Raw genomic sequence first — 18,119 nt, forward strand, 5'->3', positions numbered from 1 at the left:
CTACAACAGAGAGGTTTAAAGGTGGGGTTGGGGGTTGGAGGAAGTTACCTGAGACGTTCATTTGGACGGCGAAGCAGCGCTGGAGGCGGCAGTAGGGGCACCAGTTGCGACGAGCTTTATCGATTATGCAGCGGCCGTCGCCGGCTAAAAGAGTTTATTTTTTATTTATTATTCGTTTTCGGAAATTCTAAACAAAATTTTATGGTTTCGCGCTATCATTTCTGGTCAAATTAAACTGTGTAGTCAGTTGGAAAAAAATAATTCCCTAAATTTGGTTGGATTTTCAAAAATTTTATTTCAAGATGTCATAATTCAAAAATACACGATCTAAACATTGGTAAAAAAATAGGCACAAATTTATTTAGGTAGGACTAACATTAAAAAAAAAATCTTACGCCAAATTATTCATTCCCTGGGCATCTAATTTTCAAAAATCTATTGTTTGTTGAAAATTAAAAGCAAAAATAGAAAATATAGTTCAAACTTTAATTAATGTTGTTTAAAATCCCGTCTCAAAAATTTTTGAATGCAAATTTTGAATTGAATTCTAATCGAAATATTTGCGAAATTAAATGACTGTCAATTTGTGTATCTGGTGATATTAAAACTGAATAAAAAAATAGAATTGCAAAAACAATTAGTCCAAAACTTGTGGAAAATTTATAGCCCGGGTATTGATTTTAAATCATAAAATTAGTACAAATGTATTTCGTTAGGGCTACCAACATAGAAAAAAATTCACTCTCTAAATTTTTGATTTTTTGCCTAGGTACCAAAAATGTACCTTATCTAATTTTCTAAAAATTTTTGGCTTGTTAAGAATTGCAAGTAAAAATAGAAGATATAGTTCAAACTTTATTTAATTTAGTTTAAAAACCTGTGATTAGGACTTGCAAATTTTGAATTGAATTCAGACTAAAATACAATTTTCGAAATTAAATCGCTTCGTTGGTTTTAATACTGAAGACGTCATGAAGGCCAATTCGTGTTTCGAACCATAAAAATTAAACTATACAGAGCGTTGAATAAAAAAGCTCCCTATATTGCAGTTTTCTTAATGTTTATAAAATACAGGGTGATTTTTTAAAAACGGCAGGCGTTGTAGCATTTTTATTTATGAACCGATTTCAAAAATTTTAAAAACAAATTAAATGGTTTTTAATTTACTATAAACTGATGATTTTAAAATTTTCGTAAATGTCCTAGATTTGATTAACTTTTATTGCCTAAATTTTTTCATTTTTGATATTTTTTTTTAAATATTTTTTGTAAAAGTAGAACATATTACACATTTCTGAATCAAGAAAATTAATATCTTCCAAATTATGAAAAAAAAAAATGGTTGCCAATTTAAAATAAGAAAGTTGAGTATCGACCAAAAGATACTAAGACACTTAGAAAAAATTTAAAATCATCAGTTTACAGTAAATTAAAAACCATTTAATTTGCTTTTTAAATTTTTGAAATCGGTTCATAAATAAAAACGCCTGCCGTATAAATCACCCTGTATATAAAAAATTGTTTCATGATTCCATACATTTTTTGGCATCCAATTTTCCAAAAATTTTTGCTTGTTGAGAATTGGAAGCAAAAATAGAAGATTTAATTTAAGTTTTATTTAATTTTGTTTAAAAATCTGTGGCAAAAACCTTTAAATGCAAATTGAATTCAAATCAAAATATTTTAGAAATTAAATTGCTTCGATAGTTTCAACACTAATGAGATTTTGACCACTAATTTGTCTTTCTAGCCAAATTAAATTCTATAGAGCGTTGAACAAAAAAAATTAATAAAATTGTAGTTTTCTTACTTTTTCGAAAATTATTTTTTAGACAAGGTATGATTCAAAAACGCTTTATTAAAAAATTGTGTAAAAAATTAAAAATTGTAAGTTATAAAATGAGTAAAAATTTGGGAGAACAGTTAATTTGAATTCCTATGGAGGTAATGGTTTGCCTAGGAATTTTAAACTTTACAAAATTATACTTTATATGTAGATTCGCACTGCATTTTTGAAATTAACATTCCCAGGTTAAAATTTGAGAACTGAAGACATTTTAACATCGAATTCTCTAGTCAAATTGAATTAACAAATCATTAATAAAAAATGCTTTTATAAAAAAAATGAAAAAACTCACAGTTGGAGCAATAAATGTTGGTGACAAAATGAGTCCCAATTTAACTAAGTAGTTGAAAATAGAAACATTGTAAGTACGTCGTTCTGAACGTATCAATTCAAAAATCGTCATCAACTAAATTTTTGTCTTGTTCTAATGTTCGAAAAATCGCGACGTGATTGTTTGTTTTGCGACTTTTTTAAACATTTTCTATCAAATATGAAAATAAGTTAGTTACTTAATAAATTAAAAAGATATCAATGATAAGGTAAACACTGAATGCAAATGTTAGAACCTTATAGTTCTCAGGTCGAAAAAAAAATTTTCTTGAAAAATTAAAAAAAAATCAGTGGTCAAGAAAAAACGTATTGATATCTAAAAAGCAGTTTTAAAAAATAAATTTTCAAAATTTGGATCAATATTGGTAGAAAAACTTACAGATACAAGTATACATAATATTCCTCCGAACACTCCTCTTGAAAAAGCACGAGCACCCGTCGCAGCAATAAACCCCATAGTGCTTCCCAAAAGATCTGTCTCCACAAACTCGACAAGGCACCGGAGTTGGTAAAGTCCGTCCTAAATGCAACAAAATAAAAATATTTCTATCTTAAAATTTGTTTGTATTCTACCCATGTCGATATTTCTGATACTTTCTAAACACTTATCGCTTCTGGCGTTTGAGACGATCTGATTGTTACGTTACAATTTCGCGGCTTTATATGGTACTTATTTGACTGGTAGTTGACAGGTAAACCATTACAAGTGTTTTTGTTGAAACGGTGGTGAACAGGTCACCCTTAACACGTGGCCTTTGACGCCACTCGTTAATACAACAATAATCAACACTCAACGCGAGTGTCTCTTTAATATTTGATGAAGTGACACGTTGTAATGATTACCTGCAGGGATTGACTGTTTCGGGTTAGGAAAGGGAGGAATAAGTGTCTTGGAAAAAAACTTCACTTTAATTTTATTGTGTTTATTTACAGATAAGAATACGTGAATGAATTCGAATAGAAAAGATGTTGATAAATCTATCAATTAATACGTATTAACAACATTTATATATATAATAATATATATTTAAACATATCAACATTGATTTGCGTCTATATAAAGACCGTTGAGTGGATTGTCTACTCAATCATAATTACACTTAATTTTGATATAAATGTAACTATAGGTATAAAAAAATCGTCACATTCAAACTAGAAAAACGTACAGATTCACGTGGATGTTTCTAGTCTTTCGTTAACTTAGGACATTCATTCACAGTTATTTGATGGTAGAGTACATAGCTAAGTTTAAGAAATGTGCGTTTCAATTTCATCGTTTGTAGGCTACAAAGGAGAGGCGAAAAGTTTCCGGTGCAAGCAAACCAGTGATTTCAAATTTCGCGCGCGCCGATCCTTCCCGAGTTCTCACGAGCTCACAATTTTTTACGATTATTTCAGTTTTCGTCGCAATTTTGTGTCGTTTAACGACATTGTACGCTTTTTAATTAATTCCAGACCCGAAATAGTTATTTGTTTCACTAGGCTAGAAAATGGTCTTTTGGAAATGCAAGGATTTCAATTTCCGAGATTTTCTAGCCGTGTCAAAGACGAAATTTTGTGCGCCGACAATTACTCCTTGTTAAGAACCTATACCTCCGTGCAAATTTTAGTGGCGGAAGGTGTATGTGAGCGCGCAGTGTATGTAGACTTTAGGGTAATTAGCGGCCGTTGGCAATACGTTTAAACTGGGGTGGAGTGGGGCGCTGTCAAAATAAATTTGTTTACTATAACCTGAAAAGTTTTTAATTTTATGTAATTTCACGTAGACTTCGCGTATACACTCTGATAAGTTGGTTCAAAAACAATCCACGGTAGAGCCATTCCACATCCCGAGTTTAACTACAAGTAGAAAAAATACAGTCAAGGCAAGTGCGCCTAAAGAAAAGCATTATTTTTCATTTATTGTTGTACTGAACACATCATCTATTGACTCTGGCGATGTCTTTTACAAAAACGAGGACTGTTTTTTGAAATTACGACCAAGGTACTGCTGGTACTATCTTCATTACGAACAACGAACTAGAAGAACTTGCTGATGATGATAACCATTTCGTATATCGAGCTACTTTACACTTTCTAGATTTAACAAAAAACTATGCAACTATTCAAGTTTTTGTCAAAATTCAGAACTTCCTAATTTGTATTAACAGGCATTATCACATTTCAAACTGTTCATTGTAAACAATAGCACCACTACATTTGTATCCTTAATAAATGTCTCGTCTACCTAATTTGTTGTGAAGTTAAAGTCCTAAACTTTTAATCACAATGGAATAAAACGCAATACCACTTTATTTGTAATGCAATTCATCGAAAATTGATAAACTTCATCGTTGTTATTATTTCTGTCAAGTGTCTGTCATCTGATGACAAGATGATGACAACACCAGTGCCAACATACAGTCGTAAAACTACCCTTTCACAGTACAACCCAATACATAAATTCTGTCAAATTTCGTGTACAGTCCCAAAATTTGGACGAATAATGACCTTGAAATGTGGTATTCAAAATAAATGAGGTGTATTAATAGTTTTTTATTTTGACTTTTGGTTTGAATTAGATAAAGTCCGTTTAAAAAAAAAAAAAAAACCACCAACACCGCAATTTTCCCCTGCATTACAACCGGCAACGTTGCCTAGGGAGATTTTTGGTGAGAAAATAGCTGTCAAATTTGTGACATTTCTGAAAATTAGGCAGTGTTTCCGTTAAAAACGTTTCTTTTACAGCCTGTTCGATTGCAAATCAAACGATTTAATAGTGAAAAGACTCGGCACAGCCTGAAAGGCCGTTTTGTGTAATCAAATTGTCAATCAGGCAGCTAACCTATTTGATTTTATCACCAAAAAGTCACCATCGACGACGTTGCCGGTTGTAAAGTGGTAGGAGAGTGCGGTGTTGGTGGTTTTTTAATAAAAAAATGAACTTTACGTCGTTCCCTCATTTAGGGGAATTTCATCAGCTGGAAAATAGGTTGGTAGCATCTCATTCTAATCAAACGATGGCAGATTAATCTAAATTCAAATGTGTTTCAGCAAATTTTTGTGGAATCTCTACTTAATTAATTTACCTTCATTATTTTCGAAGGTCATGGCCTTCAAATCTGCACACAAATTGACACAATTGACATTTATGCAGCGATGCCAACTTGCAAAACAAAACCAACTATTCGAAATGTCACGTTTGACTGTCTAGACATGCAAAAGGTGATTTTCTTGCCGCAAATGAGTATCACAAATCTCATGAAAAGTGACGGAAGTTTATTTCCAGTGTGAATTTAGCGACTTTCGATCTAACCGGAGTTTCCACGAAGCTCATTGTGCCGCGGTCTTCAAATCGTACGTTTTCAGCGAATTTCATGTCTGTTATTTCATGAAAACAGTGCAAATATTGTGTTATGGTGGCTTCTCTAGCGATTTTTGACTCACTGAGTGAAGTTTATCAAGACTTTTGATGATTTTGAAGAAAACGAGGTTAAGGTAAGTTTACACTATCATATTAAGGCTCGTTCAGATTCCTTAGCCCTGGTCTGCTTGATTTGGTCTTTTCGCGCTCTCGTCACAATAAATTCGTAACGAAAAACGACAAGTAGGGATTATGAATTGTAGGTATAATGCGTTGGTATACACTCAGTGGTAGTTCAGTTGACAAGATTGAAGGTGCTGTTTGAGCTAAACATTTGATTTAGAATAATACTAGGTCTACTTTATAACTATAGGTTTTTTGTACAAGGTGTTTATAGATGTTTCTAGCATCAAGGGTGGCTATGAAATGTCAAAGAAATTTGCCGCTCATTACAAATGTGGGTTTCGATTTTTCAACTGACATTTGCAATATTTAACCTCAAACTTGGAGCAAAGTAAGTTTTGAGAAATAAACTGTTCTAGTTGTGGTTTAAAACCTGAAAATCAAAAACTTGGACACAAAACGTCATTGACGTAAATAACATTATAAACAATTTTCAAGATAGTTATATTCACTATGAAAACAAAGCGGCAAAATAGTGTACGACAGGAATTCCAGAGGCACCCTTGATGCTAGAAACATTTATAAACACTTTGTACTATAGTTATACGTGACGCTTTTGGAGGTAAACTTTTGATTCACGTTACTATTAGAATATCGTCAAAGTTTGTCCTTTTTTTTGATACACGTTATTGCTATAAAGCCTAACTCTACACAGATAAAGTTTCCTAGAACTAGGAAACTTTGTACACCATAAAGGACCTTTAGAAATTTGCGCTCTGTAATAAGTTCCAACTAAAAAATACGTTCTATTGCTGACATGGAACGACATTGTGGCAATTTTGAAAAAGCTCGTGCATTTTGAAGATACCCACAATACATTGATACTTGACCAAAACCGATTCGGCGATAAGTAAATGTTAACAAAAAATAGAACCATGATTGTCTAATTTATTATTGTATTACGTCGATTATTCTGTCGTTTGTTCTCAATGAATGAGAGAATCTACTGATATCGATAGACTGCATTGTAACGGTGTTGTGCTGGGAGCCGGCGAAATGGGGATCCTCAAGGGGACTTCTTCGATTTTTTCCAAGTCTGCGGCACCTGCCGAGTTCTGCTTGAACAGTCGAGGACTTCCCTGAAAAAACTTCAATTGATTCGAGCAATAATGTAGGCAACCAACAATACACATGCGCGTGTTGTGTAACTCGATCGTTGAAAAAGGTTTCTGTTTTAATTACATGAATTATCCGCTCGCTATTCAAAATCTGCGTGTTTTGTTTCGCACCACGAAACCTGCCCCCAGGGGGCGGTTTTACGTATTTATATTAAATCATTCTCTTCGCTATCGCAACGTCTAAACCTAATTGTAAACAAACAAGAACATGCATATAAAATCGCGACTGTACAATGTTTTGACAAGAAAATTAACTTGTAGCTCTAATTAAAACAGAAAGCTAAGTAAAGCTCGCATATCACACAAGAAAAGTGCCATAAAACCAGTTTTTATCGTACAAAGTTACTTACAACTTGCATGGAATCTTCCGCCCTACTTTCCTCGGTTCTATCGAGACTGAACTGTCTGCGAAGAAGTTTTCCAATTCGATGCTTGGGGCTAAGACATTTGTAATGGTTATAAGGGGTGCTCAGATCTTCTTCTTCGATTTTCCGGTGTCTTCTGAAACCACACAGCGAGCTAGTCGAGGCTCCTAGAAGGGCCGCCGCGACTTCAGTTGCTGATACTGGCGTTCCTAGAGACATTGGAGTGTCACTTGATGTACTTTTTACCATGTGATAATCGTGTCTGAAAGCGTACGATAATTCGTTACGTTGCACAAACAAGGTGGTTCATTTTTTGTAATGTTCAAAACTAGCAGCTTCAATATTAATTGATGGAAATTTTAATTAACACGTAAAATTAAGTGTACACACCAGCTTTGTGTGGTTGTCATTCTAACAAGTTAGTTAATTACAGTTGCAGAGAATTTCACAAGTTCAATGTTCATAACAATTTGAAGGAGATGCTTTCAACAAATTAGGTGTCTCTGAAATGAGTTTTAAAGTCATGTCGCGATTGCGAGGAATTTTTTGTTTCCGTGTTTTTTCGCGATTACTTGTTTTCCCGTCATGAATAGCAAATATCAGCACAAAGAAGCAATTTAGAATGCGCTCGCAGCGATATTTAAACATAATAATCTTTCGGAACTGTAGTGCGCGATATTATTTTCACCCGCTGATGTGAAATTCTCGTGTTTATTATAATGAAAAAGGATCTCCACTGACTCCTCCGCATTTTTGAGAAAAATCGCTTCAACATCTGTCATTTCGCACCTAATCCTTTCCGACTACTTGCAATCCAATCAAAATGTAATATTCCAATTTCTTACCTCGCTGCGTTCGACGGCTCGTCTTGTGTCTTGACGAGACTCGAGAATTTCGAGTGTTCCATTGTTTTAATAAACGAAGGATTGGGGTTAGGTGATTTTGGTTGATGATCTTCGGTGGCTGGCTGCTGACGAGATTCCACCGAAATCGAATCACCCGACGTCGTCGTTTCCTCGTGCTTCAAATTACCAGATATCGACTCGGCGATAATCAGGCTTTCGTCTAATCTGCAGGAATATCATGTGGCAATTAACAGCGACCGCGAAATTTAGCGAGCATTTTTACGGGGGAAACTTTGACGGGAGGGGATGGGGGAGGAGGTTCTTACCCGTGGCTCTCTCTGAAGCACAAAAGAACGAAATTTTATTAGTTGTGTTTTACGGTGGTGAAGGCGCCGATGAAACAAAAAAGATTCTTTCAATTTGCAACGTGATAAACGAGCCGAGCCGAATCATCGATTTAAACGTCACTTGACAACTTTCCATGAAATAGTTATCCACTGGTTTATAAACCCGGCGCATCCACCATTCTCAAGGCAACTCACCCCAATGCCGGTGGTACGGGAAGCGGCTTATCAAATCCAGCCTTCCCCAGCAACCAGTACGTGTCCATCGTCCCTTTTCCCTTAATCTCCGTGGGGCCTCTGTATTCGAGTTGGTAACCTCCAGCCCTTTCCAGTCTCTCTTTCGTCGCTTCCGAGAGATGGATCCTCCACGCCGCACCTGTGAACATATTTAAAATTTCATGTTCATAAATACATGCGATTACACACACCTGTTGATTCCATTCTTGAAGCTGTGTTGACCGTGTCGCCGAACAAGCAGTATCGCGGCATTGTCAAGCCGACGACACCGGCGCAGCAGGGGCCTGTGTGGAGACCTATTCTTAACCGCAAGGGCGTACCGGGGAGGTGGGTGATGCGGAAGCGGCCGCTCTGGTGGAGAAGGTCGAGCGCCATCGTGGCGATCTAGCATAAATAAAATGATTCGGCTATGCACTTAAAATCGTTTTTCGAATTTGCCGCTCTTATAGGTCCATTAGAGTACTCAAAGTAGGATTTTTTTTTTAAAGAGTTGGCAGAACTAATTAGTCTTGCTGTCACCCGTTCTTGGTCAATTTCACATTACGGATTTTACGATTCGTGAATAACAAATGTATCAATATAACTGAATTGTCCTTTGCGGCCAACAATGAAATGCGGGCAGTACCGCCTGTAAAGTATGCAACCTCCCACTCTGGAGGATCAACAAATCGCGCCGGTCCATTTAAATACCATTGAAAGCGTTGTTTAAATGCAATATTTAATTATTTTTGACTGTGTTTTTACTACGGTTGGGTTGAAATTTTTAAATACAGCCGCGGACACAAAATCTTAGATGTCATTTTTCTGACGTTTCAAAAATTTGAGTGTAGTCTGTGCATTACTGTCATTGTCATTACTGACGTTTAAAACATCAAAGTATTGACAAGTTGTCAATTCGGAATTGTCATTACTGAAGTATTTAAAGCCGCTAAAATTAGAAAAGTCCAGAATGGTATGATCTTCAGTCAGGTCTTTGCAATATTGCAAAACTGTCAAAATTAACAATGCAAAAAAGTAAGGTTACAAATTCTGGGGTTTTACACCATGTGACAATTAGATGACATTGACGTCTAAGATTTTTTGTCCGCGGCTGTATGTATTAGATATACTGCCATTGAGTAGTAATTGCTTATTTTAAGAAACTTTTGGCGTCATTAGTGGTCCAGAAACCCCAACAAATTTGATATTTTAAAAATCGCAAAAAAAAGTTACAGGCGTTTGTCGCTTGATGATAAAAATTAAAATAAAATTGAAATATCTGCAGATTAGACGAAAAAATAATACAGTGATTTTTACTTTAATTGAATAAGCTTTTATCTTCCTTTATTTTAGAAGAAAGAATTTGGAAATGATAGATTGTCCACGAGTTTTGGAATAAAGTGAACTTTTCCTTGGTGTTGGACATCTTCGTTTTTTAAGAAAAGTTGCTCAGAATACATTCCTTACAAAATTTCAACTTAAAATTTTTATTTTAATTTTTTTTTTAAATATTAATATCTTTAAATTCGATCGTTAATTATTGATAATGAAATATTATTATTTTGTTCATTTCTGCTAAATAAATGATGTTGTTTATTTTTTAGTTCGCATTAAATTATACTTAATAGGAACTAATAAATTTAAAGTTGAAAGTGGTTCAAAATTGTGTAAGAGAGCATTGACAACATTGTATGTACTAAAGAATTCATGGCTCATTTTGGTTGGCCAATTCTTATTATACAATGTATTACTGCTTAAAGAACTTTATTTAATTTTTTTTTTTGTTAAAAACTCCCCATTTGGTATAAATGAAGTTAAAATTCGATTCTAAGCAACTTCTCTTAGAATAATACCTAACTTTTAGAGATATTCCCAACGCGAAGTAGCTTTATTCAAAAATTCCTAATAGATTGAATTTTACATATCTGGTGTATCTAGTATCGTCATAAATTTTGCAATGTTGTAAGTTGCATCCCTAAAAAGGAACTTTACAATTTTATCAAAATTTAGCTAAATATGCCAAAAATTAATAGAGATAGCAGATTGTATTGTGGCGAAAATTAAACATTTACCATTCACTTATCAAAATTATCATTAAAGCAATACATTTTAAGAAGTTGCAACCCAACTACAATACAAAAAACAATTACTGCATCTAAACAACTCTTTCAATGGTATTTAAATGGATCGGCAGGGTTTGTTGATCCTCCAGAGTGGGAGGTTGCATACTTTTACGTAAGGTTAAAATTCAGTGACTATCAATAAATGTCAAATTTTAAATTGAATTTGAAAATCAAGTGGCAAGTCGTGGTTACAAAACCATTACCAACCGTGTAACACGAAAATTCTTAGAATTGGAAAATTCAAATTTTTTATTAAAAAAAATAGTACAAAGGACTTGTTTTCGCCTACGGCTCGTTTTGTACACCAGGAACTCGAACTTTGGAAACTTTAAGACCGGGATCAAAGTAAAAATCTTCTTACTTGTTCGGCGTGGTCGGGAACGCGCACCGGCAGCCCTCCGACAACCATGTAAGCGTCGCCGATCGTTTCGACTTTGTAAACGTTATAAGCGTTGATGGTGGCATCAAAGCACGTGTAGAGGTCATTCAAAAGATCGACCACTTGAAAAGGGGTCGAGTACGCCGATATCGTCGTAAAACCAACAATGTCCGAAAAATAAATCGTAACTTGTTCGAATTCCTCCGGATCCACCGGCATTCCCAACTTCAATTTCTCTGCCACTGAACTGTAATTTCATCGAGAAAAAGACTTAGAAAACAACTCTCAACTCGCCGAATGTAATAACGGAAGTTGGAGCGCTCAAAGAATATGCGCTGAAGTTTCTTATTTACTTAATTATGAACTAGTACCTTGGAAGCATCCGATTCAACAACTGCTCGGTTTTCTTCTTCTCGATGTCCAGTTGCTCGGTTCGTTCCCGTATCAACTCTTCCAAGTTATTAGAATATTTTTCTAGCATCTGAAACATGGTGTCCACGATGTTCACTTTTCGCCCATGGTTCAGTTTCTTGAACTGGTCGTGGACTGTGTTGAAATCCGGGCGCAATTCCGGCTGTTCCGCCCAACACTGGCGCATTATGTTGATGGCTTCGGGGGGCGCGGCGCCCTTACTCACCGACGGCCGGATCAGCGGGGGCGGCTTTTTCACTTTTTCTATGATTTCTGGAAGAGAATCAGAGAAATCATCTTTTCATTATTAATCACCCAATTTATAAACATTGCCTAGTCATCAACTTAATTTGTTCTGATTCCATTACCCCTTTAGACAAATATTTATGTACGAAGTTTGACACAAATATTGGTAGTGTGGCCCGCCTGAAAACTTCCGATATCCCAGACGGCGCTCTCAAATGACAGTTCCAGAAAATCGGGGATATTATGATGGAGAAGTGCAGAATAAATTCGGTTTTCTGACGAGTCAATCCGAGCGATTTAAACCTTTTGAAGTATTTAATTAAAAACCTTCACTGGGAAAATAAAAACTGATATTTGTTGCGGCGCATCCACCACATTTAACCGATGGCCTCCCATTCAGAGATTAATAACCCGGCTTTATCACCCTCCGCCGCTGATGTTTTAATATCTCCTTCACACGAAGCAACGTCATTTTTCACATATCATCAACAAGTCACATTACCACTAACCTTCTGGCGTCAAAGCAAGCATACAAAAGGGTTCCCCCCTCACCACCACTTCTTGTAAAATAATACCAAACGAGTACACATCTCCGGGCTGCGTCCCTTTTTTTCTCAAACTAGAGTGTCTCAACAGTTCCGGGGATGTCCACAACAGTTCTGTAAAAAAAAGTTAAATGTGAGCAGGCTTCTTTAATTTGTGAATTAATTAATTGTTTAAAAGTGCTCGCCGAAGCGATAAATTGCCGCTATTAATCATCATCGTTCTGCTGAGGCTGCTTCTAATTGCGTCATAAATATATAACGAGTAGGTCTGGAGGTTTAACAGTGATGTCAAGAACTCTTCTTTCTATTATTCAGCCGAATTACAGGAAATTTACCAAAGTTGAATATCGAGTGAGTTTGTCGAGTCCTGAGGGACTTTTTACGGAAACTTGGCGAAGTACTTTTATTATTTTTGTACTCGGATGTGCTCGTGTAACAACGCAATTAAAACACCAACAAAATGTGATAAAAGTTCCTGTCTGTCATATATTCCTGTTGCATATTAATCAGCAACAGCCTTTGTCACAGGGGGTGTGATTAATAGCAAATAAGCCACAAGCGATGGCATTATAATTAATCTGCTTCCTACTGGCTTATTAACCTTAATTACATGCCTTTTGACACAAAATCACTAAAAGACGGCTGTTTTTCTTCCTCGTTTATCTACTTGATGGCAAAAAAGTGAACTAAATTTTCCGTCAATCTATTAAGGGTGAGAATTTTATTAAAATCCTCGACAATCGCATTTTGAGTTTGACTTCATCATGATAAATTTAGGGCATTAATGAGATTTCGGCTATATTTCGATTATGGGAACTGAAATGAAAAGTATAACAAAGTATCTCAAAAATCTAATGGAATTTTTGATGATTTTTTCGTTACTTTAGGTTGTCGCCAAACGGCACTTTTTTTCTAATGAAAATTTTGCGACTTAAATTATGTAAGTAAGTAAAGCTTTCTCGGTTGATATTTCGTTTATTTGTAAAGTAAAATTAATACAGGATGTCCCAGAACTCATGACTTAGAGAACAAGGAAGGGTGCCGGCAGCAATACGGATGGTAAATTTTAAAACAAAAATTGCTTAAGTTTAACAGTATTCGAAAAAGAATAAAAAATTAACAACCAATCCCGGAAGCTTATTGTAGAGATGGAGTAAAATCTCCTAGGCAACGAGAGTGTAATGTTTGTTTGACCAATGGACGATAGTATGTCTCCATAGTTACCGATTTTTAAATTCTGTTCAGCTTCCGGATTGGCTACCGTTTTTTTTGTCTTAACTCAATTATTTTTTGAGCTAGAAAATTTTTGTTTCGAAATTTTGGTTCAGAATTGTCGCCTTCATAAGCCTTTTTCTCTGGGTCACGAGTTCTAGGACACCTGTACTCATTTATGTAAAATTTTGCGTGGATATCCAATTTTTATGGTCGAATTTTTTTGGTAAAAAAATCTGACTCAAACTATAGAAAAAAATAGAATTTTTGTTTTTCAAACGGTTTTTGTAAACCATTAGACCTACTAGATCTTTCGACTGATATGTTACTCAAATTAATAAAGGGCGTTTTTGGTACAAATGAGCCCAAAACACTTTTTAAAAATCTGCTTTGGTGGATATCTAGCTTATTTATGGAGAAACTTTAGAATTTGCGTACTCGTTTCATGCAGAATTTCACGTATAATTCAAAACTGTATTAATTTTTCCCGAACGTCAACAAATCACTGAATTAAAACCCTTGTCGCCGGAGGGGTAAAATTTAGAAATGTTGGTGCTTTTCCGGAATTACGACAGATTCAAAGGTGCGGTTTTTCCTATCGTTTTCCTCGTATTTTTGTTGCTGAAAATTCGAAATTCCATATCTCAAAATGAAAAAATTAAAATTAAAAATAAAATTGAACGTCTCCAACTATGTAATTTTTTTTTAAATAATATCTAGCTTAATTGTGGGGCAAACTTAAAGTAATTTAAGGCTAAATTTCATGCAAAATCTAAATATGTCTTAATTTTTTATATATGGGATAATTAATCTCTAAAATTGTGGTTTTAAGAATGTTCAGCAACTTCTTAAACTAAAGATAAAAAAATAAAATGTGATTAATAAACTTGTGACTTGACTTTAAAACTTTTACGACATTGATAGTTTAGGCACCCAAATTTTGAATTTTTTGATTGCTTTGGATGGTCAAATCCTTGGACTTTTAGTTTTCTTTAAAATTTTAGTTTTTTAAACAGCTCTTGTAATCTACTGGACCTACTAGATCTTTCTACTGATACAGGGTGATTTTTTAAAAACGGCAGGCGTTGTAGAATTTTTATTTATGAACCAATTTCAAAAATTTTAACAACAAATTAAATGGTTTTTAATTTACTATAAATTGATGATTTTAAAAAATTTCTGAATGTCTTATTATCTTTTGGGCGATACTCAACTTTCTTATTTTAAATTGGCATCCATATTTTTTTTGCATAATTTGGAAGATATTAATTTTCTTGTTTTTGCAATGTGTAATATGTTCTACTTTTAACAAAAAAATATGTTTAAAAAATGATCAAAATTAAAAAATAGACAAAAAAGTTAATAAAAACTAAGTGCATGGTGTCAATTGTGCAATGAAAAAACGGGATGGCGTTTCAACAGTATTTTAATTAAATTAGGTAGACGTTTTTTCTGATTTGTAATTATTATTGTCTTTTGTTATCAATAATTTTAAAAAAGATTGCCAATCCTTTCTGTTAATTGCTGCTTTTTGACATTACAATAATGGTATTGTGTTATTTGACAGCAAGCACCTAGATTTTATTAACTTTTTTGTCTATTTTTTTCATTTTTGATATTTTTTTTTAAATATTTTTGCAAAACTAGAACATAATACACATTTCTGAATCAAGAAAATTAATATCTTTCAAATTATGAAAAAAAAAATATGGGTGCAAATTTAAAATAAGAAAGTTGAATATCGCCCAAAAGATACTAAGACGATTAAAAAAATTCTGAAATCATCAGTTTCTAGTAAATTAAAAACAATTTAATTTGTTTTTTAAATTTTTGAAATCGGTTTATAAATAAAAATTCTACAACGCCTGCCGTTTTTAAAAAAATCACCCTGTATGAACTCAAATTAAAAAAGAGCTTTTTTAGTCCAAACTTTTTTTTAACTTTTTTTTAAATTTTTAAAAATTTAAATTTTTATTTATGGAGAAAATTAAGAATTTGCGTACTCGTTTTATGCAGAATTTTACGCAGAATTCAAAACTGTATTAATTTTTCCCCTACGTCAACAAATCACTGAATTAAAACCCTTTGAAATTTTGGGTTGTCGCCGGAGGGGTAAAATTTAGAAATGTTTCCCGGAATTACGACACACTCAAAGGCGCGGTTTTTCCTATCGTTTTTTTCGTATTTATGTTGCTGAAAATTTGAAATTACATATCACAAAATGAAAAAATTAAAATTAAAAACTATGTAATTTTTTTTAAATAATATCTAGCTTATTTGTGGAGCAAACTTAAAGTAATTTAAGGCTAAATTTCATGCAGAATCCAAATCTGTCTTAATTTTTTATATATGGCATAACCAATCTCTAAAACTGTGGTTTTAAGAATGTTAAGCCTCTTCTCAAACTAAAGATAAAAAAATAAAATGTAATTAATAAACCGGTGACTTGACTTTAAAACTTTTACGACATTGATAGAAGAGACACTCAAATTTTGAATTTTTTAATTGCTTTGGATGCATGGTCAAATTTTTTGACTCTCAGTTTTCTTTAAAATTTCAGTTTTTTAAATACCCAGATAATAACTAAGTAATAACTACTTAAGCACTCGAAAATATGTAGACTGTATCTATTTAAAGGTAAAATAATATATAATTCAAATCGTGTCTTTCAAAAGTGGCTATCATAAATTACAAAATCGAACCTTGCCAATAAATTGAATAAAGAAATTTCATTTGGGCATAAATTCACACTTTGGCACTCTGATGACCGCAGAACTTGATAAACCATTGAATTCCAAGTGAAAACGACCCCAAAATGAATAAAATCGGTCGTTATAAAATAATCTAGTTTATGTTATTTTCCATTGGGGAAATAAGCAAAAATATTGACATAACAATTTTCTATTTTTGGTGTAACATGAAATGATCTCTTGATCCGGTAATTACTCAGTCGATTGAAGCTCAACTAATTGAAGATTAAATTAATGAACGTTATTTAACCTGCGTCGATTATCTCCGGTCAGATCATTAATAATCTAGATGAAGAGGTAATCAACGCTTACTAGCAGCAATATCATTGAAACGGTAATCACGACGTGGATTTATTCCTCAAACTTAAAGCGGCAGGGAGAGAAAATAAATGTGGTAATGACAGTCTTCATATGCAAGTCCCATTGTCGCATGACATGTTTTGTTGGGAAATTCGTTAAAGCAGATATTCCGCGTGAAGATAACTGCATCAGACAACTTGCCTCTAATGGATAATTCAATAAAGCACGCTCGTTCCGTTAACGCATAACCAACATTTCTACATTAATCATGAAACATTCCAACACGAAGAGTTTTCAGTTTTTGGGAAATCTCTACATTTTCGGGTAGGCAAAGATAAACCGAGCGAATAGTCTGATAATCCTCCTTTTGGGTCAGCTTTAACGAATGTGGTTTACGGAATTAAGAATGGTAGAGTTGGTTTTCCCATTGTTCTTTTGTGAAATCTACCTGTTATATAGTTTTACTAATTTCGTTAGGCAGGCGAGTTTCCAAAAGCTCTTTTACAGAAGGATTAATGTCGGGCCGCTTCAATGTTTCCGTGAAGATTTATCACTCTAACCAGATGCGTTTATACATAAGTGCCTGCTTCACTGTGTAAAAATGAAATAAGGAGATTTTTCCGTCAAGTTTAATTAGCCGCGCAACTGTAATTAATTGCAATTGAATCCTTCGAACTTCTCATTAGATTACATCAACTCGTCACTACTTACCTCGAGCCGTTTTGACGGGAGGCTGCAAACCTTGAGCTTCATAAAACCCTGATAATCCATAATCTGTGACTTTGAGCACCCATCGAGCGTCGATCACGCAATTACGAGATGTCAAACACCCATGAACCCGAATCGGCGTCGAATGAAGGTATTTCATCCCCTGGAAAAAATCATTGCTGCTATATTTCAATTTTATAAATCAAATGTAAGCTTGTTTTACACCGTCGCGGTTTGTAAACATAAATCGCGGAAAACTCAATTAACGAATTTTCTATACGGAAAAGCGTGGGCATGATTTTTGCGTTTAATTGTACCCAAGCTGTGGAAAATTAACCAGTCGAAAGGTCGCGTTTCCTGGAATCAAGATAAACGATTCAGAGCTGAAAAAACACAACATTTTACTATCTTACATGCATCATTTCATTCAAAAGGAAAGTCAGACGCCGTTTTATCCTCGTAAGTTATTTTAGCGGCTGGCAACGTCCTGCATTTGTCCTTTGAATAGAACCTCATAAACGTCAATACGTTTCTATAAACAGAAACATTACTTTCAATTCATTCAAGTTTATAGCAGTCAAGAGAAACGTCCGCCTACAAATTCTATCTAAATTAAATTCAATCTTACGAATCGTTATTTTGAGCAGTTTTCAACTCACTGACGTACACATATTTTAACGACGCACAAATTGTAATTTGACGTTGTTTAGAAAAAGTATTTTTAAAGCGATTACATGGGAGCGGTGTTTAATTAAAATAGTTCTAAAGTCGCGCGCGGAAATTTTGGTGGATGCGCCGGGTTAATCTCTTAAAAAATGTGATTTTTTCTACGACCGTTTAATAATATTACCATTA

At 34.1% G+C, this 18,119-nt stretch overlaps 2 protein-coding genes across 5 annotated transcripts in view; both read right to left on the minus strand.

Moving 5' to 3' along the window:
• Positions 1–3,219, minus strand: part of Hr83 (nuclear hormone receptor 83) — a 4,063-nt gene extending 844 nt beyond the window's left edge. Inside the window, exons 1-6 of the mRNA XM_088036988.1 lie at positions 3,210–3,219; positions 3,020–3,154; positions 2,881–2,981; positions 2,750–2,807; positions 2,556–2,696; positions 49–144 (exon numbers count right to left, since the gene is read on the minus strand). Of these exons, the coding sequence (XP_087893114.1) occupies positions 49–144; positions 2,556–2,696; positions 2,750–2,807; positions 2,881–2,981; positions 3,020–3,154; positions 3,210–3,219 (541 nt within the window). The remainder of the gene's footprint in view (positions 1–48; positions 145–2,555; positions 2,697–2,749; positions 2,808–2,880; positions 2,982–3,019; positions 3,155–3,209) is intronic.
• Positions 3,220–6,628: 3,409 nt separating this feature from the next.
• LOC148175528 (retinal guanylyl cyclase 2) overlaps positions 6,629–18,119 on the minus strand; it is a 42,462-nt gene continuing 30,971 nt past the window's right edge. The window contains exons 9-18 of one of the 4 annotated variants that reach the window (XM_088035890.1): positions 17,268–17,427; positions 12,259–12,408; positions 11,464–11,776; positions 11,075–11,339; positions 8,803–8,995; positions 8,573–8,750; positions 8,357–8,368; positions 8,031–8,255; positions 7,171–7,447; positions 6,629–6,781 (exon numbers count right to left, since the gene is read on the minus strand). In XM_088035890.1, the coding sequence (XP_087892016.1) occupies positions 6,629–6,781; positions 7,171–7,447; positions 8,031–8,255; positions 8,357–8,368; positions 8,573–8,750; positions 8,803–8,995; positions 11,075–11,339; positions 11,464–11,776; positions 12,259–12,408; positions 17,268–17,427 (1,926 nt within the window). Of the gene's footprint in view, positions 6,791–7,170; positions 7,448–8,030; positions 8,256–8,356; positions 8,369–8,572; positions 8,751–8,802; positions 8,996–11,074; positions 11,340–11,463; positions 11,777–12,258; positions 12,409–17,267; positions 17,428–18,119 lie in introns of all 4 variants that reach the window. The other 3 variants (XM_088035889.1, XM_088035892.1, XM_088035891.1) reach the window with 3 other exon arrangements.

This window comes from Gnatocerus cornutus, chromosome 5 (genome assembly GCF_029298725.1).
Source record: "Gnatocerus cornutus isolate USDA-ARS CGAHR chromosome 5, icGnaCorn1.1, whole genome shotgun sequence".
NCBI lineage: Eukaryota > Metazoa > Arthropoda > Insecta > Coleoptera > Tenebrionidae > Gnatocerus > Gnatocerus cornutus.